General features: G+C 61.7%; 1 protein-coding gene across 1 annotated transcript; it reads left to right on the top strand.

Moving 5' to 3' along the window:
* Positions 1 to 6765: 6765 nt before the first annotated feature.
* Positions 6766 to 17464, top strand: KIAA1755 (the record flags this gene model as incomplete). The annotated part of the gene is made up of 14 exons (XM_084271468.1): positions 6766 to 6924; positions 7492 to 7689; positions 8154 to 9432; positions 9531 to 9689; positions 10337 to 10460; positions 10851 to 10944; positions 12057 to 12143; positions 12737 to 12853; positions 13224 to 13322; positions 13573 to 13721; positions 14603 to 14741; positions 15030 to 15152; positions 15827 to 16018; positions 16098 to 17464. 14 exons carry the CDS (start codon positions 6766 to 6768, stop codon positions 17049 to 17051), a joined length of 3873 nt encoding a protein of 1290 aa, XP_084127594.1. The 3' UTR covers positions 17052 to 17464.

Here is a 17464-nt window from a genome sequence, read left to right as displayed (position 1 = left end):
AGGGAATGTAGTGTGAAATCCTGCCTGGCCTGGCCTGACCCTGCAGAGGGGAAAAGCCTTTGCCTCTCTGGCTGCTCCGTTTGGGAAGGACTGGACCCCCGGGCTGCTGGAGCAGGGTTGGGGGTTACTGGGCTCTACATGCAGGGAAGGGCCATCGTGAGATGGGAGCCAGGAGGTCCTGGTTTGAGTGTCCCCCACCCAGAGCCTGCTCCCTGCTGTCCCCAGGCCACCCCCACTCCCCAGGTCAGGGCTCCTCTGGCCCCGCATGCTGAGCGCAGTGGGCAGTTCCAGATCCTGCTTAGAGCTCTTTCCGCATCTCTTGTGCAATGCAGCGGCCCAAACCACCCTGCAACCCTGTGCTGGGGCTCCCTGGGGGCACAGCGGGGCTCAGGCTGTGCCTCTGCCCCATCCCCAGCAGCCACCAGCTTGGGTGCCCTGGGCTTGCTGCCACGCCGAGCCCCTTCCCAGGGAGCACCTGGCGAGGGCTGTCTGCACCCCAGCTGTCCCCAGGACAGCCCCTGGCAGATGCCGGGCAGCAGGGCAGGCTGCTCCTTAGGCTGTGAAGGACACCCAGGCCTGTTTGCCTTCTACAAAGAAACCTGTCCGCATCCGTTTCCTGCGGTGCCACAACGGCCTCGGGAATTCCCCGGGGCCCAGGCAGCAGGTTGGTGCTGCCAGAGACATCAGACACATCCTCACCCCTCACCCAGCTCTAAGGTGCAGCCCCGGGGCAGAGCTGCGGGCTGGAAATGCTCTGCTGGGGAAACGCAGGGGAAAACCCAGGGGATCCTGTAAAAAGTAAATCAGGAACACACAGCTGGTTGTGGAGGGAACTCGGAAAAGAGAAATCCACAGCCAGAATTAAAACCTCCCCCCATCCACTGCCTGTCCGGACAAGCTCACTGCCACCACCAGAACTGGGCTCTGACCAGGCCCTGTGGCCACTGTGGTTGTCCCTAAACCCACAGGGGCTTCACCCAGAGCTTGGTGAAGTACTGACAGCTCAGCATCAAGATGTGAGCCAGCTGCAGCTCCTGCCCCGTCCCACTGTGTGTCCCACCGCCCGTCTGACACTGCTCACCATCACCTGCAGGTCCCTCACCACCCTTGATCCAGCAGCAGCTAAAAATACAGCCGGGGGACATGCAGGGGCTCCAGGGGGACATGCAGGGGCTCCTCTGCCATTGTTTTCCCAGCTGCAGGATCAGCGTGACCTGGCCCCGACTGCTCCCGGAGCCAGACAGACTCTCTGCCAGTGTGGGGTCACTGCTGACGCCATCCCTGACCGCTGCATCACAAGCAGGCAGAGGGGAACACCCAGAGACCTGAGGGCTAATAAAGCAGGAGCCCTGCATGGCACAGCAAGCAGCTGCACCCAGCCCATGAGGACCCTGGGTGCAGGGACACAGTCACAAGCAACGAAGCTCCCAGCAGAAGCCCAGTCCCAGAGACAGTCCCCAATGCTGCGGTCACCACTCTCACCCTCCTTTCACCCCAATATACTGGTGACATCCCAGGACTCCCCCCAGGACCAGCACTGCAGCAGGAGCATCCTCTCTGCTCGCTGAGGGCTGCCATCGCCCCCAGACAGGGAGGCTCCTCTTGCAGCACGCCGGCTTGCAACACCAGGGCTGGGAGCCTCGTGGGAGTCAAAAGGGGATGCAGAGAGCTGAAGGGGGTGATTTTGCAGAAAAGTAAAAATAAAAATGCAGGAATGGTGACCTCAGGCAGAGCCTGGGGGGAGCTGAATGGTGGCTCTGTGCCGGCCGAGAGGCAGGGCAGGAGGCCACGTGCAGCCTGTCCCAGCAGCTGCTCGGGAGAAACAGGACATGGAGAACAGGAGCAAAAGAGGAGGGTGAGCTCATGGGGTCAGGGGCCACGGGGCAGCAGGGGCACCCAGGAGGCCCACAGGGACTTTGCCTTTTGGTCCTTCCCACTTTCAAGCCTTGCTGTCTCAGGGCAGCAGGGGTGCTACAGGGATGCAGGGCTGGATCCAGCCAAGGCTGGGTACATTTACAAGCTGGGCTACCTTAGCACACCCAATAAGAGCCCCCTCAGGCCCTGCTGGGAGCTGCTGCCCTCATACACTCTGTGGTGGTGGGAGTCCCATTGAGCTCAGCTTTACATCCTACCCCCCTGCTCAGCAGTGCCACAGAGGGATCCTACCTGCTGGTGTGAGACCCATCCAACCATGCAGCCTCCCTCCTTGCCTGGTCTTGGCACCTTTCAGGAGCCCAAGTCAGTTCTTGGGCTCATTTCACAGGCAACCAGGCAAATAAAAAAGGTCAGAGCACAGGCTCATGCTCCCCTTGCAATCAGTGAAGCTCTGAAAGGCTGAAGCTGAGTGTGAGAACGAATGCAACTCAAGGAGCAATTGGCCACTGGTGGGGAAGGGAGGAACTGGCCCAGTGGGCTACAATTTGCATTAAGGTTCCTGAGCAGACAGCTTGGATGGGGTTTGAGCTGGAGACCAGCCCTGCATGGAGCTGTGGCAGTGCCCGAGGGTCCAGAGCCACACGATGGGCTGTAGCAAGATGCTCCAGCCCTGCTCCCCACTGCCAAAGCTCTGCCCATCCAGCCTGACCACCGGTGCCTGAGCCCTTGCAGCACTCGTGATCTGTACTGGCAGCAAAAGGGCTCTCACTGGAGCTCCCAAGGAAGTGGGAAGCAAGCGCAAAGCCCTCCCTGGCGCCGTCCTCCCTCCAAACAAGCCAGCAACCCAGCTGTACCTCCTCCCGTCTCAGCTTGTTTTCACAGCACGTCCTTTGGCTGCTCACTAACCCCTGGACAAACGCTCCTTATCGAGCCTGCCCCGGCATCTCGCAGCCCACGCTCTGCTCATCCCACACACCCCTGGTCCTGTCCCCTGCTGACCATGCCCATGAACACGATGGGGAGCACAAGTTCAGGCTGTGCAGGGAGCAGGATGTCTGGGAGCGCTGGATGCCGTGCCTGAGCACTGATGGAAGAGCTCTGCCGAGCAGCAGTGTGTGTGGAACAGACTCAGTCTGCGGCTTTGGCTCTTGTGCTGCTTGTTTTCGTACAACTGCTGGTTGCTAAATCACACAGTTTTGCCTTCAAGTAGGTACTTTCCATCCCTGAAGCGTCCAAAGAGCCCTAAGAGATGCTTTTCCTGCGCTGTGCTTTCAGGCCAGTCGGGAACGGGGCGCTGGGAGCCGTGCTGGGTGCCCTGCTTTGAATACAAACCAGCCCGGCGCTTCCCATCCACACCGGGCTCTCTTTAACCGCCTGCCTGGCTGCACACACACGCAGATGCGCGTTTGGCCGGTGCTGTGAAGGATCCCCGGAGCTGCCCCGGGGGGCGGCGGAGCCCCCTGCCCGGCACCGAGCCGGGGGGGCCGGGGCAGGAGGACTCGCGGGGGGCAGCCGCCCTCCTGTCTCCCCCCTCAATCCCCTCGGAGCTTTTTTCTCCGTAGCTCCTACACACACACGGACCACCCCCACCCCCCCTTCCCCGCATCCCCTCCGGGAGCTGGGGGGGCCGGGGGGGGCACGGAGCCAGCGCCGCGTCCGCCCCTGCCCGCCCGCCCCTCTCGGGGCACCCGGCGGGGGAGCCGGCGGGAGCTCCCCGGGAGGAGCCGCCGCTTCGGGAGCCCCCGGCGGGGGCTCGGCCCGGCCCGGCCCGGCCCCCCTCCCATCAGGCACAAGGCAGCGGCCGGGCCGGGCCCGGCGGCGCTGGCAGCCACGGGAGCGGAGCCGGGCTGTCCCCGAGCCGCCCCCCGCCAGCCCCCTCCCCCGGCCCGCCCCGCCGCGCTCGCTCTTTCTTCGCCTTTTCTTTCTTTTTCCTTTCTTTTTTTTTCCCCCTCCCCTCTCCCTTTCTCCCTCCCCAGAAGAGGCGCGGCGGGCGGAGGGAGCCGGCCCGGGGCCGATGGGGCCGGGGCTGCCCGCCCGCAGCTCGGGAAGGCGCCGGCGGCCGGGGAAGAGCCGCCCGTGGACCGGCGAGCCGGGGCGGTAGGGCAGCGCTCGGCCCCCCCAGCAAGGAAGAGGGAAGGGATAGTTGGTGCCGCGGGACCCCCGGCCCCTCTGCCACTTCCCAGTAAACATGGTAATTCCTTCTCCTTTCCTATCCTTTCCGCTGACCTTCCCCGCTGGCTGCTGGACCCCCCGGTGGCACCTGCAGCCCCCAACCCTCCCAAGCACAGGGTGGGCATCGGGAGCGGTGGCGGAGGTTGGGTGTGAAGGTGGAGGTGGCCGCTGGCCGCTTGGGCAGGCGGGTGCGGGACTGCAGCCTGAGATGCTTAAAACTTCCCTGCGGAAGTTTGGCAGGGGCGTGGGGTGCAGCCAGTGGGTGCTACCCCGTGACCTGTGCCTGGCATGCAGGTACAGGGCGCTTGGTGGGTCATCCTTGGGCTGGCCATCAGTTTGTCACTTCAGCTGATAGACGCTGTGGCCCCAGGTTCCTGGGTGATGCTGTGCTGGGTGCTGGCCTCCCACTCCGCTGGGCTGGGGCTGTTTGATGGCATTCGCATCGTGCCCTGCCAAAGTCTCTGACAGCAAGAGCTGAGGAGAGGGAGAGAAATTGTTATTCAGGGCTGGTCCCGGCGCTCAAACCTCACTCCCTCCTCAGCAGGAGGGAGAAAGGAGATGGAGCTGAGTCACCCTGTGGCTTTGGGTAGGAGTTAAAGAACTTTACAGCACCAAAACACCAAAGCCCAGCTCGTGGTGTTGGTGTAAACCGCTTTAAAAAATATGGGTATTTGGGGAGAAATATCAATCTCTCTTTAACAGCACTTCGGCTTATTAAAATGGAAATAGCTTTGCAAATGTAAATCTCCTTATGCTCCTTAATGCCTTTTGTTTCGGTTCCACTCCTCGCAGCTGGCGGAGGGACGTGGGCTAATTGTGTGCTTGGGGATTTCTAACGGCTCCTCGGCCAGCCTGGCCTCAGCTTCTCCCACAAACGTGGAGCCCCTGCACCATAGTTACCCCAAAATCCTCCCCCCGGTGATGAAATGCTTTGTGACACTCAATGAAAACATGTTTAGTCGTTCCAGATCTAAATATTCCCCAGCACAACCCGGCTGTGTCTGGTGCCTCCTCCAGCGGGCAGCTCTCTCCCGGCGCTGGCTCACACAGGCCCCACTGCTGGACGGAGTCCTGGGCGGGTTTAGTCCATTGACAGAGAAAGCGGCTTTGTTTATTCAGTCGATCCATCCCCTGGCCTGTCTTTTGCTATGGGATTCTGGTGGTAGTTTGGACGACTTTTCCTTTTTCCCCTTCAGCAGGGCTGTTCCCTCCCCCAGGCACACCGAGTTTATCCCAGGCCTTCACCCAAACTGCGGGAGGTCCCACCAGCTCCCAAGGTGCAGGGCCGGGGAGCCGGGCTGTGCGGGCCGCAGCCGGGACAGGCTGCTCCGGGGTTTGGGGGATGGTGTCATGAGACAGAGGTGGGTATGGGATGGGGTTGCTGTATGGCCCCTCTGGACCGTGGTTTGCACCCCGTGCCCCACAGAGCCCCCCACAGCAGCACAGCCGAGCCAGGGAACTGCTGAGTTTGGGGCCGCCTCACGGCCGCAGCCTGCCCAGAGCTGAGCCCCCTCGGCCCTGGTCTCAGGGAACCTGGCTTCTCTTTCTGCTTTCATTGGCTTTTTTATCAGCGCCACATGGGCTCAGCTGGAAGGGTTTGGTTTGGTTTGGTTTGGTTTGGTTTGGTTTGGTTTGGTTTGGTTTGGTTTGGAGAGCTGATTTTGGGATGTGCCGGCTCCTCACCTCCCACCATGCTGGGGTGAGGAAGCAGCCAGACTTGGGGGTATGGGGCAGGGAAGAGGCAGATGCCTGGCCAGGCTCAGGACTTAGGAGCGGGGCCCCACGGAGCAAGTGGAAGTGGGGAGTTGGGCTTCATCCTGGGGCAGGGCTCTTCCAGAGCAAGGTCTCCCGTTGCTCCCAGGGAGAACTGATGCCCTGGTGTGCAAAGTAAGAGCAAGCATGTGAAGACTGTTGCTCCAGTGGCAGAAAGCCTGGCAGGGCACCTGTGGATCAGGGCACTGAGAAAGGACTTACTTTCCTCCTGCTTTGCCCAAGCGCTGTGGCTTCTCCAGCCAGGTCCCAGGGCAGGAGATCTCTGTGTGGAGATGCTGAGAAAAAGTCAAGTATGTTTAACCAAAGCATGACTGCAAAGTGCTTTAGCTAAAGCGTATTAAAGCTAATTAAGCTGAATTAACCAAGACCACTTTGTCTCTGTATGGGCTCCCAGGCCAGGGATTAATTGATGGAAACTAATGCCCACCTTCCTTCAGCTAATCCCACTTTCAGCTAATCCCACCTGACTCCCCTGGGTGCCGGTGCAGAGTATGGGGATGACAGTGAGCTGTGGGTACCCGAGGCACAACCTGCCATCGGGGAGGATGCTTGTCCCTGCAGCACCGGGGCCTCTCCACCGTTAAATCTGGAGCCCAGCCCCGAGTCCCAAACTCCAGCTTTGCCACGGGCTGCACTTGGTGGCAGAGCTTGGAGCTCCTCAGTACCCTTCAGCTGGGCAGAGGTAACAGGCTCTGCAGGAAGAGGAGAGATGTCTTGCTGCAGAGTGGCAGATCCTGGGCTGGCCAGGCTGGGCCTGACCCTGCACTGTGCAGCAACCTGCATGCCTCCCACAGCAGAAAAGGTGCTTTTTGCACCCTCCCACCCACCCCGGCACCATTCCCAGCCTGATCTGTTCTTTATCTGAGCCTCTCCTGCAGAAATACCTGAAAGGAGCTGGAGTAGCCTCTGTCTCTCCCGCTCGGGGCCGGGCTCCTGTCGGCAGCCATGCCTGCAGCCAGCGCCGCGCTGCCTGTGGCGCAGCTGGGCTTTCATGGGAGACAGCCGATGGTTCCCCGCGTGTGTCTGCTGCGCCAGCCTGCTCTGCGCAGCCAACGTCTCCTGCAAAGCCGGGAGAGCAATCTCAGGACTGCCAGGACGCTCATGGCACGGCAGCTGGGGTCCTCGCGGGGGTCTGGAAGCGGTGCAGGGGAGGGGGCTGTCAGCCCTTCCCAGGCAGCGCTCGGAGGACTAGTTTTGGGTTTGGCAGATTCAGCGATGAGTCTGACCCAAAACACTCCATCCATCTTCAGATGTTTGTTCTTCCTCCCATCCGCTGCATTCCTACAGCAAGCTGCTGAGCCCAGCACATCCCCAGCTCCATGTCTGGCTCCACTTAACCCCTCGGCTGCCGTGGCTCCTTCACCTCTGCGTGGCCACATTCTCGAGCCAGTGGGGCAGCGGGATGCATTCAGGGCTCATCTCAGGCTCCTTAAACCACAGCCCAACGCTGGGAATGAGATGCAGCCGTGCCCTTGCCTCCCACCTGCATGGTGCTTGGTGTGCTCTACACCTGGTTCCTCCCCAGTTTTCAGCCCAGGAAGGTTCCAGGCCCCACAAAGGCTCTGGCAAGGGCAGGGTGCAGCGGTGCAGTGTGGGCTGGTGGGCACAGGCTCCGCAGGGAGTGACGGCGTCAGGTCCAGTGTCCCCACCAGCAATGCTTTTGTCCCACAGGATGCCGGGTCACTGGACGCAGCGGTGCAGAGTGCCCTCCAGGCCCTCTACCCTCCCTTCGAAGCGACGGCTCCCACAGTCCTTGGCCAGGTGTTCCGGCTGCTGGAGACCAGCTACCGCGGAGATGGGCTCTGCTGCCTGCTCCAGTTCCTCATCCCAGCCAAGCGCCTCTTCGAGCACGTGCGGCAAGCAGCCTGTGTAAGCACACACGTCCCCCGCGCCGCAGTGCCTTGGGGGGGTTACCCTAACACGATGCCTGCAAAGCCCTGCCCTGCACAGGGCTGCAGGCTCCCTCACTGCATGTCCCCTTCCCTGTCCCCATCCTCTCCACTCCCTCCCCATGGTGTGCCCAGATCCCCAGAATGGCTCTGGCACAGAGCCGAGCACATGTGCTCCCTGAGATAAGGGACTCCTGGGTCACCTTGTCTTGCGTCTGGAGAGGCTTCAGTGGGGTTTCCTCTCTGTTAGCATGTGGGGAGTGCTCAGTGCCCTGGGAATGGTGACAGACTGGGGTAGGCTTACAGGACATCCCACTGAATCACCAGGCTCTTCATTTCCCATCGTGGGAAGCACAGAGCCGGGCAGCGAGAGCGTGAGGGACCAGCCAAGAGGGCAGAGAACCAGCAAGGGCTCTCGCTCACAGTGTTCTTCCTCCCTCCCAGGCTCCCTACTTTAACTGCATCTTTCTCCATGAAGGCTGGCCTTTGTGTCTTCATGAGAAGGTGGTTGTCCACCTCGCGCCGCTCAACCCCCTCCTGCTGCGCCCTGGGGACTTCTACCTGCAAGCAGAGCCCTGCGAGGAGCACTCGGCACGCATCACCGTCAAGCACCTCTCCTGCGACCTGCACACGGTGGAGGAGACCCCCATCCCCAAGGCCGCCTATGCGCTGCTCTTCACCAACGAGTGGCTGGAGGAGATCAACAGTGACCAGGCCAGGACCCCCCTGCACACCTGCCTGGTGGCCACCGAGAATGGCATCACCCCACTGCCGTGGAGCAAGATCGCCACGCCGGAGTTCATTGACAAGCCCAAGGCTGGAGCTGATGGTGCACCCGTGGGGACCCAGCACAGCCCTGCCCCTGAAGCGACAGCTGAGCCAGCAGCACCCAGCACACCCCTGCCCAATGGCACAGTGCCCTATGGCAATGTTGCAGGCACCATCCCAGGCTGCAAGGTCACCTCTCAGAAGCTGAGCCAGGGAAGGTACCTGGGACTGATTAAGGTGGACCAGGCTGGGCTGCAGAAGAAGCTGGCCATGCCCAGCCTCTACGAGATCATCAGCCAGAACCTAGAGGGGGAGTATGTGGACCTACTGGACCTGTCCCAGGAGCAGCTGGGTCGCCTGGCCAGGTCCCTGCCACCCGCCTGCCCGGCGGGGCCGATGGGGGCCGGGGCCAAGGCGATGCTTACCTGGGCAAGCGGGGGGCCGGGCACAGACACCTGGCCCTGTGGGAGTGCAGAGGAGGGTCCCTGCACCCCATGCCTGGGGTGGAACCTGAGCCAGGAGCCAGGACCACATGGCCCACGGTGCCGCCACCGTGACTCCTACCTGGCTGCGCTGCAGAACCCCGTGAGCTTCGGTCCGGGGCTGATGGCTGCCATCCTGGAGGAGCCGGATGGCCCTGGCCTTGAGCCGCCTCCCGACACCCTCCATGAGACCCCTGCACGGCACGGGAGGGGGACCAGCAGCCCCAAGCTCCTCACCCGCCGTCCCCGCCGAGTGAGTCCCAGGGTGCAGGCGGAGGCATCGGCGCAGCAGGGCAGCCCCCAGCTTCCCCCAGCCCCAACGGGCTCCAGCCACAAATTCTCCTTCCTGAAGGGGCCACGGCTTGGGGTGACCCCAGGGGATGAAAGAACCAGCAGCCAGCATGAAGGCACCTGGAAGAAGATATCGGTCATCTACTCACCCAGGATGGGCAGGGCGAAGCCAGCCGGGAAAGGTAAGGTCAGTGGGGCCATGGCACCTGCCCGGTGGCTTTCACATCTCTCTGCTTTGTTGCCCATCACCAGCTACTCTCTCCTCTGTCCCCACGGGCAGGAATGGATGCAGCAGCTGCTGCCCCCACAGAGGAACAGTCCCTGCAAAGCACCGGCTGCAAGAACAGCCCCCCTGCGCCCAGCCCCCCCGGCCGGGAGCCGCCGGCCTGGCAGGACCTGCACTCCGGGCTGCTGCACTCGGGCATCGTGTGCCTGCCAGGTACCCTGGGGGCGATGCTGGGAGAGGCTTCCAGGGGGACGGTGCCGTGCTGCTGGAGAGGGGTTTCTGGAGGAGGGTTTCAGGGCTTTGCTGGAGGCCAGAAAGCCCTCAGATGGGAAAATCTCCTTTCAGCTGAGCAATATAATCACAAATAGAACCCCCAAGCGGCTCTGAGCAGCTGCCCCGGCTCCCAGCTGCAGCGAGCCCTCCCACACCATTCCTCACCAGTGAAGCCGTTCAGCTTTTAGCTGCCAAACACTAAACATTTGGCTTCTTCCTTTCCCTAAGAGCTGAAAAACAGTGACAAAAACATCTTTTTTTCCATTAAAACCATCCCCAGAGGCTCAGCCATGGCATTTCAGGGCCAGTGCTGGTGCCAAGAGCCCTCCTGGGCTGCCCCTCTGGAGTGGCACCGGTGTGGCACCAGGATGGCCGCTGTGCCATCACAGCTGGATCGTACTAACTGGTGCTGAGCCCCTCGAGCTGAGCAGGGGCAGAGCTTGTTCCTGTGTCCCTTGGCAGCCATCCTCTCTTGGAGAGCAGCAAGAGAGGCTGTGGGAGCTGTGGATCCCTGGGTGGTTGCTCAGCGCAGGGGTTTGTGGCCGGTGCGTGGCTGCTGGAGTGGCCACTCACCCTTTTGCCCGCAGGGAGCTCGGACAGGCTGGGCAGAGCCCTCCTCCAGGTGACCACCAGCGGCAGTGCCTGGGGGGCTGCGTGGTGCTCGGCCGCACAGCTGGCGAGGCTCATCCTCTACCTCTGCTCCCTCCCCAGGTAAGGGCCAGAAGGATCTGCCAGGAGCCCCCCCCAGTTGCTTCCCAGCTTGGGGGTCCCAGGCAGTCCCCAGGCCAAGGCAGGATGGATGCCCAGCATCCCACACAAGCTGCTTTGGGTACATTCCACATGTTCCCCCCTGCAGCTGGCCTGAGGACCCTGTCCTGTGCCTCTGCTGCAGACACAGGTTATCGAAGGTCTGGCACTTCCCTCTGCTGGGGTGTCCCATAGGGACAAGGCAATTCCCTGCAGCTGCTGGTTCCTGCTGCCCAGGACCGCAGACCCATGGGAGGGGGCTTCAGATGGGTGCTGCTGGAGGAGAGGGACCCCCACTTCATGTGCTGCTTCTAACCAGTATAATCTGCCTCCTGCTTTCTTCCCCCTTGCTAGGCAAGAAGCAAAGGACAGTGGGCTGACTGTCGTGGTGGATGCCAGGAAGCAGCCACCCTCTCCTGTGCTGTTCTCGGCGCTCCGCTCTGTCCAGGTACACCAGGCTCTGTGTGCAGGTGGGGGTCCCTGCCCAGGAGTGAGTGCTGCCACCCCCTGAGGTTCCCTCAGAGCCTCCCCTCTGCCATGCTGTGCAATTCCCTGGCTGGCAGCAGCTTCTCTGGTGGCCAGCCACCAGCACTGCTGTGCCAGGGCTGCAGTTCTTATCTTGCTCACAGGTTTTGCCTGTAAGCATCACTGTGGGGATTTACTGAGCAGCTCTTGGCTGCCTGCGGCTCCATCGCAGTGCAGTGATCTAGAACACCCACATCTCTCCTGCTGCTCCCTCCACAGCAGCCAGTCCCAGCTCCTGACACCCTGTAGGTCCTGCAGCACTTAAAACAACTGCCACTTTGTCCCCCAAATTGCTGAGGAATCTCTTAATTCCTGAGCACATCTGCAGTGGCACAGGCCATCACCCAACAGGGTGCAGGCACCCCATTTCCACCAGCGCCCCACACCAAGCTCACACCCAGCACTTGCATCTCTCCAGCTCCTCGAACACCAACCATGAGGCACCGAAGGTCCCTGCCCAGCCCAGCCCAGAGGATCTGTCCTTGTCCTTGTCCCTGTGCTGGGGTTCTCCACCGGCCCCACTATCACCCAGCATCATCGTGTGCCCCCAGCTCCCTCAGCATCCCACTCTCAGAGCTCACCTGGAAGTCGGCTCTGCAGAGACAGTCAGTTCATCCCGGCAGGGTTTCCATGCTGGTGCCAAGGCTGTGCCACAGCAGCGCCCTGCACTGTCCTGGGGGCTCCTCCCCACCACAGTGCCCTGTGGCTCTTCCTGCTCAGGGCTTGGCTGCAGCCTGTGAGATAAACCCTGTGCTGATCCCAATGCTTCCTGCCTGGAGAAGCATTGCTGGTGTGAGTGAAGGGGTTTGCTCACAAGGCTCCATCTGTGGGTCCATTCTGCAGGGGAGCTGGTGGGTGGGTTATGGCCTGAGTGACCTGTTCCCATTTCCCATGCCAGCGAGCTTGGGAGCCTTCTCCTCTGTAACGAGCTCGCCAGCCTCAGCCAACTGGGGCAACCGAGCCCTGGCATCACCATGGGTACCTGGGGGCTGCGCTGTGGGATTTGCTGTGGTGACTCTTCCCTGCCTCCTGCAGAGTGTCCAGCCAGGCTGCATCCACACCGTGCTGCTGCTGGCCGAGAAGGAGCTGGCTGCCCACCGTGAGAGACTGCCTGGGGTGCAGGTGAGCCTGTCCCTGTCCCCTCCTCCTGTCCCTGCATTGTCTCCTGTGGGAAAAGCAGAGACAGGGTGAAAGGAGCCTCCTGTCCATGGCCCCTCCATCCCTTTGCTTGATGAAACTGGGGCTGAGCAGCACTTGCTGGGGGTCCCCCCACGCTGGGGCAGGTCCCCCCATGCTGGGTGCAGGGTGAAGCCCTCAGGCTTGCCAAGCTGAGCAGGCAGGCAAAAGCTGCCCCAGGGCAGCCAAACGCTTTCCCAGTTGGCTCCAGTGGCCAGAAACAGGCACTGGGATAATAAATATAAACTTGAAAGGGCATATTGTCCTTTTAGTGCTGCTCAGTTTAATTAATATAACGTGAAATATTAATGAACTCAATCACCTAGCTTGGCTGTCGTGGCAGATGATTGCAGCCCTGGCGATGTCCCATGCATTCAAACGCTGTGGAGCTGCTGGGGGATGCTCCAAGCAGAGCTGCTGCAAGGCTGGGGGGGCTTAGGGCGGGGGGTTTATGACCCCTGCTCCACGCTGCCCTGGGGATGTTTCTGGGGAGGGACCCGGCACGGTCCCATGGTGCTCACAAACCCTGTGCCCCGCAGGTGGAGACCCTGGCGTCGCTGAAAGCTCTGGGCCGCTATGTCGACAGCTCCCAGCTGACACAGGAGCTGGACGGCGCCTTCCCCTACTGCCACGGCGAGTGGGTTCAATTCTTCCAGGTGTCTGTTATCACACCATTAGCCATTGCCTCACCTGCCCGTGGTGCCCCTTCATCCCCACCCCAGCTTCCCTGTCTCACAGCATCCCTGGAAAAGCCACAGGAAAGGTCAAGAGAGGGGAAGGGAAAGGAGAGCTCTGAGCACAGGAGGGCAACCCCCTCCTGCCAGCTTCGGACTGCTCCTGCCTGTAACATCCCATCCACCACCACGCTCCCTCTTGCTCAGCTTTAACCTGGTGCCTCACAGTATTCCCTGCTCTGGCCTGGCACTGCTCCTCCTCCTCCTCCTCCTCCTGGGCAGGCTGCCCTCCTGCCCCACTGCCTGCCCAGCCACCCCAGTGCCGCTGACCCGCTGTGTGTCCCACCTGCAGAAGCTGCATCCCTTCACGGCCAGCCTCAGGCAGGCGTCAGAGCTGCTGCAGAGCTGCATCCAGGAGCTGCGGAATGCTGACGCACTGGCAGGGACACAGGTAACGGGGGCTGGGGCACTGTGGGCTGTAGGGCTTTCCAAAGAGCCTGTCTACAGTCCGGTACACAGTGACATCTTGCCCAGGTTCCCCAAAACTCAGTGCAGCTGCTCCCAGACTGGCCGCTCCTGGCCATGGGGCTGCCCCCTTCGCTCACCCTTTGGGGTGCAGCCCTGGGTGCCGGTCTCGTGCTGGCCTGGGAGCTGCCAGGTGTGGCCCCAGGTAAGGTGCCTGTCTGACCCTGCCTACACAGGATGTGACCACGAGCATCGAGAAGCACCAGGAGCTGATGCAGAGGGTGCTGAGCGACCCGCAGCTGGTGCGGGTGCAGCGCGAGGCGGGGGCCGTGCTGGCCAGGCTGCGCAGGGAGGCGTCCCGGCTCCGCGCCTCTGTCAGCGTCAGGTAGGAAGGGAGAACGGTGCCAGTGCCAGGGACCTCCAGCCTCTTGTGTTGGCCAACAGAGCCACCTCCCCACGTCCCCAGGAGCACAGGCTTCTTTCCAGCACGCCCTGGAGCTGGTGCCATGCTCCCTCCTGCCGTGCAAACTCGATCCCAGCGTGGAGCTCAGGTCTCAAAACAGTCCTTTGCAGGATTTCCCAGCTGAGGAAGGTGCATAGATCCTTGGAAGGACCTGGCCTGGGACCGGGATCTGGCAGCGAGCCCTCCGGGCTGGTCTCAGGCAGAGCCACTAGATGGGGCCAAGCCCCGGCGGTGCCGCACATGTCCGGCGATGCTGCGCGTCGGGCGATGCTGAGCATGTCTGGTGGTGCCACACTTGTCTGGCAATCCTGCACTTGTCTGGTGGTCCAGGGCTAATCCCACCGCTCCCTTCTGCTCCCATCCCTCGGCTGGGCCGGGGCACACTGCGAGCCAAGGCTTTCCCAGGCGGTGTTCCCTGACATCCAGTTTGCTCCGTGGGAGGTGTCAGGCCATGTGTTGGGCTGGGGTGCTCTGCTGCACCCCAGGAAGTGCCCCTGGGGGTACCAGCCTGTCCCAGGTGGGCTCTGAGGATGCACAAGGTGGGTGGGGATGAAGTCTCATGGTCAGCTCCTGACCTGGGCATCTGCCGGGCTCTCGCCAGCCACACGTGCTGAGTTGCTGCCCATCTGCTTGCTTGGCTACCAGTTGCCAGTGTGGCTGCACACCAGCTCCTGCTCACGGGGAGCTGCCCCATCCAGAGGCTCCCGCTGCCGGAGAAGTGCCATGGCCGGTGTCCTCAGGAGCAGCTGGCAGCTCACCCGGCAGCACCTGGAGCTGACAGCCCCTCTCCTCCCAACCACCAGGACCAGCCTGGAGTCGGCTGAAGGGCTCTACAGCCAGCTGGAGGAAGAGCTTCACGACCTGGTGTCCCAGTCCAACAGCTGCCTGGAGCACCTGGAGTTCCTCCGAAGAGTCCGGGACCTCGAGGCCAAGTTCAACAAGGTGAGTGGGGTGTCCCTGGGTGCTGCCCTGGCTGCGACAAGTTGAAGTTGTCCTGTGTGGCACTCCCACAGCTGAGCATTTTGGGCACGTTTCCTTGGGTCTGGACGATGAAGGAAGCACAGAGAATAACAGGATTGCCTGGGCTTTGATTTGAGTTACGAGGAGACTCGACTGTGCCTGACCACGCCTGGGCTGGGATGCCCAGTTGGGGAAGGAAAGGGAGGTGCCACGGAAGCGCTGCTGCCAGTGCCCAGCCTTGCCTGACCGTGGCCCCACTTTCTCTTGCAGCTGGGCTGCTGGCTGGACGGGGAGGCAGCGGCACGGCTGCGGGAGATGGGCGCTGAGGAGTCGAGTCCCGACGGCTTCCAGGGCTCTGCTGAGAGGTTTAACCAGTTCTTCGTCCAGGCAACAGTACGTTTGGAGAGGGTTTCCTCTAACTTTCATCCCCTGGGTACGGCTGCCAGTGGCACTGTGAGGTGGCTCCAGGCCCTGCCTGGTGCTTGGCAGAAACCAAAAATGCCCAATTAGAAACGCTCAGATGTCATTAAGAAGCTGGAAACCTTCAGCCCAGGTTCCCCCAGGCTTGGAATGAAACTTCTGGGCAAAACTGGCTGTCCCAGGCTCCAGGTTTTGAGCCCAGCTTTGCCAGGGTCTTTGGGCAGCCTTGCTCCCATCTGAGGGTGGTGGTGCTGCTCCTTGGTGTGCTGTTCCAAGTCCTCCTGTGCTCTGTCCTTTGCAGCCCCCTTCCTCCCGCAGGGCCATCCATCAGATATCAAGTAGCACGGTGACATGGGTTTGTTCCTCCCAAGCCCCTAGATCTAAAGGCCCTTTGATTACAGGCAACACAGGGAGGACAAAGCAAGCTGAAAGCTCTCAGGACAGGACAATGCATTTTGAGCCAAACTGGGATGGAGCAGAGATCCAGAGAATTCCCATTCTTCTCGTTTCCTCTCACTTGCCCAGAAACACTTCCCATTTAGCTTTGGTAGGGAAGCCAAGAGCTGACCTGCAGACAGCCTCACCCTGCGTGCGTCCCAGCACAGCGGGTCAGCGTGGAGCTTGTGTCCTTCCTGCTGTCCCCGCAGGCTCAGTACCGGCACGGCCTGGCGCTGTGTCAGGAGGCGGCTGAGGTGCCAGACGTGGCTTTCCCGGAGGCAGATCCCTTCCAGGCAGCTGCAGCCCTTTTCAGAACGAAGCTCAGGAGCTTCTACAGGCAGGTGGAGCGGCGGCAGGCTGAGCAGGAGCTGCTGCAGGAGCTCGGCCGGTTCTCCAGCAAGGTGGGTGCACGGGCTGCCCTCTTGCAGGGCCCGGTGGCAGCTGGGCAGCCATGCAAACAGCTGCTCTTGCCTCTTCTAGATCACGGGGCTGAAGCTGGACTGCAGGCAGCGCTCGGGCCAGGTGAAGCGTGGGGAGGGCCAGGCGCTGCAGTGCCTGCAGAGCTCCTTCCAGAAGCTGTCAGTGGAGTTCGCCCTGGAGAAGCTGCAAGAGATGAAGGCTCAGGTGTGCAGGATGCAGAGCAGCCAAAAGCTGGCAGCCTGGACTGAGGCACAGCACAAGTACCAGGAGACCAGGCAGATCCTGGAGGAGATGCTGGCAGAGCTTCAGGAGACCTGGGGAGCACAAACCAATGGGCAGGGAGACGCCTTCAGCTCCCCCAGCTTGGGGTCTGCAGCCCCTTGCAAGGAAGCCCCAGTCTGCAAAGCAACTGCCAGCCCTGAGCCCAGCAACCAGGGACCAGCACAGCCCCGGGCTGGCAGCGCTCCCAGCCCTGCACTGGGTGCCAGGCCGAGCAAGACCACCCACCCAGCGCCAGGCTCCCCCCAGCCCCGCTGCCGGCAGGGCGCGGAGGGCGGCCGTGCCTTTCACCGCCACATCTCGGCTGATACCTCCTCCTTCCCAAAACCCAAGAGTGGAGCCTGCCTGGGGGCTGCAGGACACCCCGCCCAGGAGCGCAGCCAGCCCCTCCAGAAGCATTCCTTCACCCTGCCTCTCCGGGCGCGTTTTTCAGGTGCTGACACACCATGTCCCACCCCTGCGCCCCACGGGACTGCACCAGCCCCCAGCACGCATGGTCTGCCTGCAGATAGGTGGGCAGAAGCCACCCAGTACTTCCAGGTTTCTAGCCAGAGCAGTTTCTCCTCTGAAGACTCAGATTCACAGAACTCCATCGAAGAAGCCCCAGCAGTGAGCATGGCATTGTCCCAGGACCTCCAGAGTCCCAGAACACCTTCCCCCTCCGAAAAGCTCCCTCAGATTGTTTACCTGGAGAACCACCACACAGAGACTCCAGCTAAAGCAAATGCTAAGTAAAGCCAGTGCCTTACAGCTGGGGCCATTTCTCTCCAGCATGCAAGTCTTGATCACCAACTGGATGGGACGTCCCATGCTCAGAGGTGGGACACTGGCACCCAGTGCCCAACCCTCTGTCCTGGAGCCCTTCAGCTTCCTATACTTAGCACCCACCCTACCATGGAACAGCAATAACCCCGTCAACAGCCTCACAAGTTTCATTAATAATCTACTAGGTGTGTTGCAATCCCTGCCTAAAGCACACCCAGCCCTGTGAAGTGCCAGGTGTGCTCCAGGGCAGCAGTGAGGGGTCCCTGCAGTCAGCAGCCATGCTCAGAACATCCCATGGGAGGGCAGACCTGTGCCCAGGCATTTCTGCTTGCCAGCCCTGCTGTGCTCCCCACTCTGCCAGTCAACTGTACCACCCCCTGCAC

This window comes from Gallinula chloropus (genome assembly GCF_964237585.1).
Source record: "Gallinula chloropus genome assembly, chromosome: 16".
Taxonomy (NCBI): domain Eukaryota; kingdom Metazoa; phylum Chordata; class Aves; order Gruiformes; family Rallidae; genus Gallinula; species Gallinula chloropus.
This window is presented reverse-complemented; position numbering and strand designations above follow the sequence as displayed.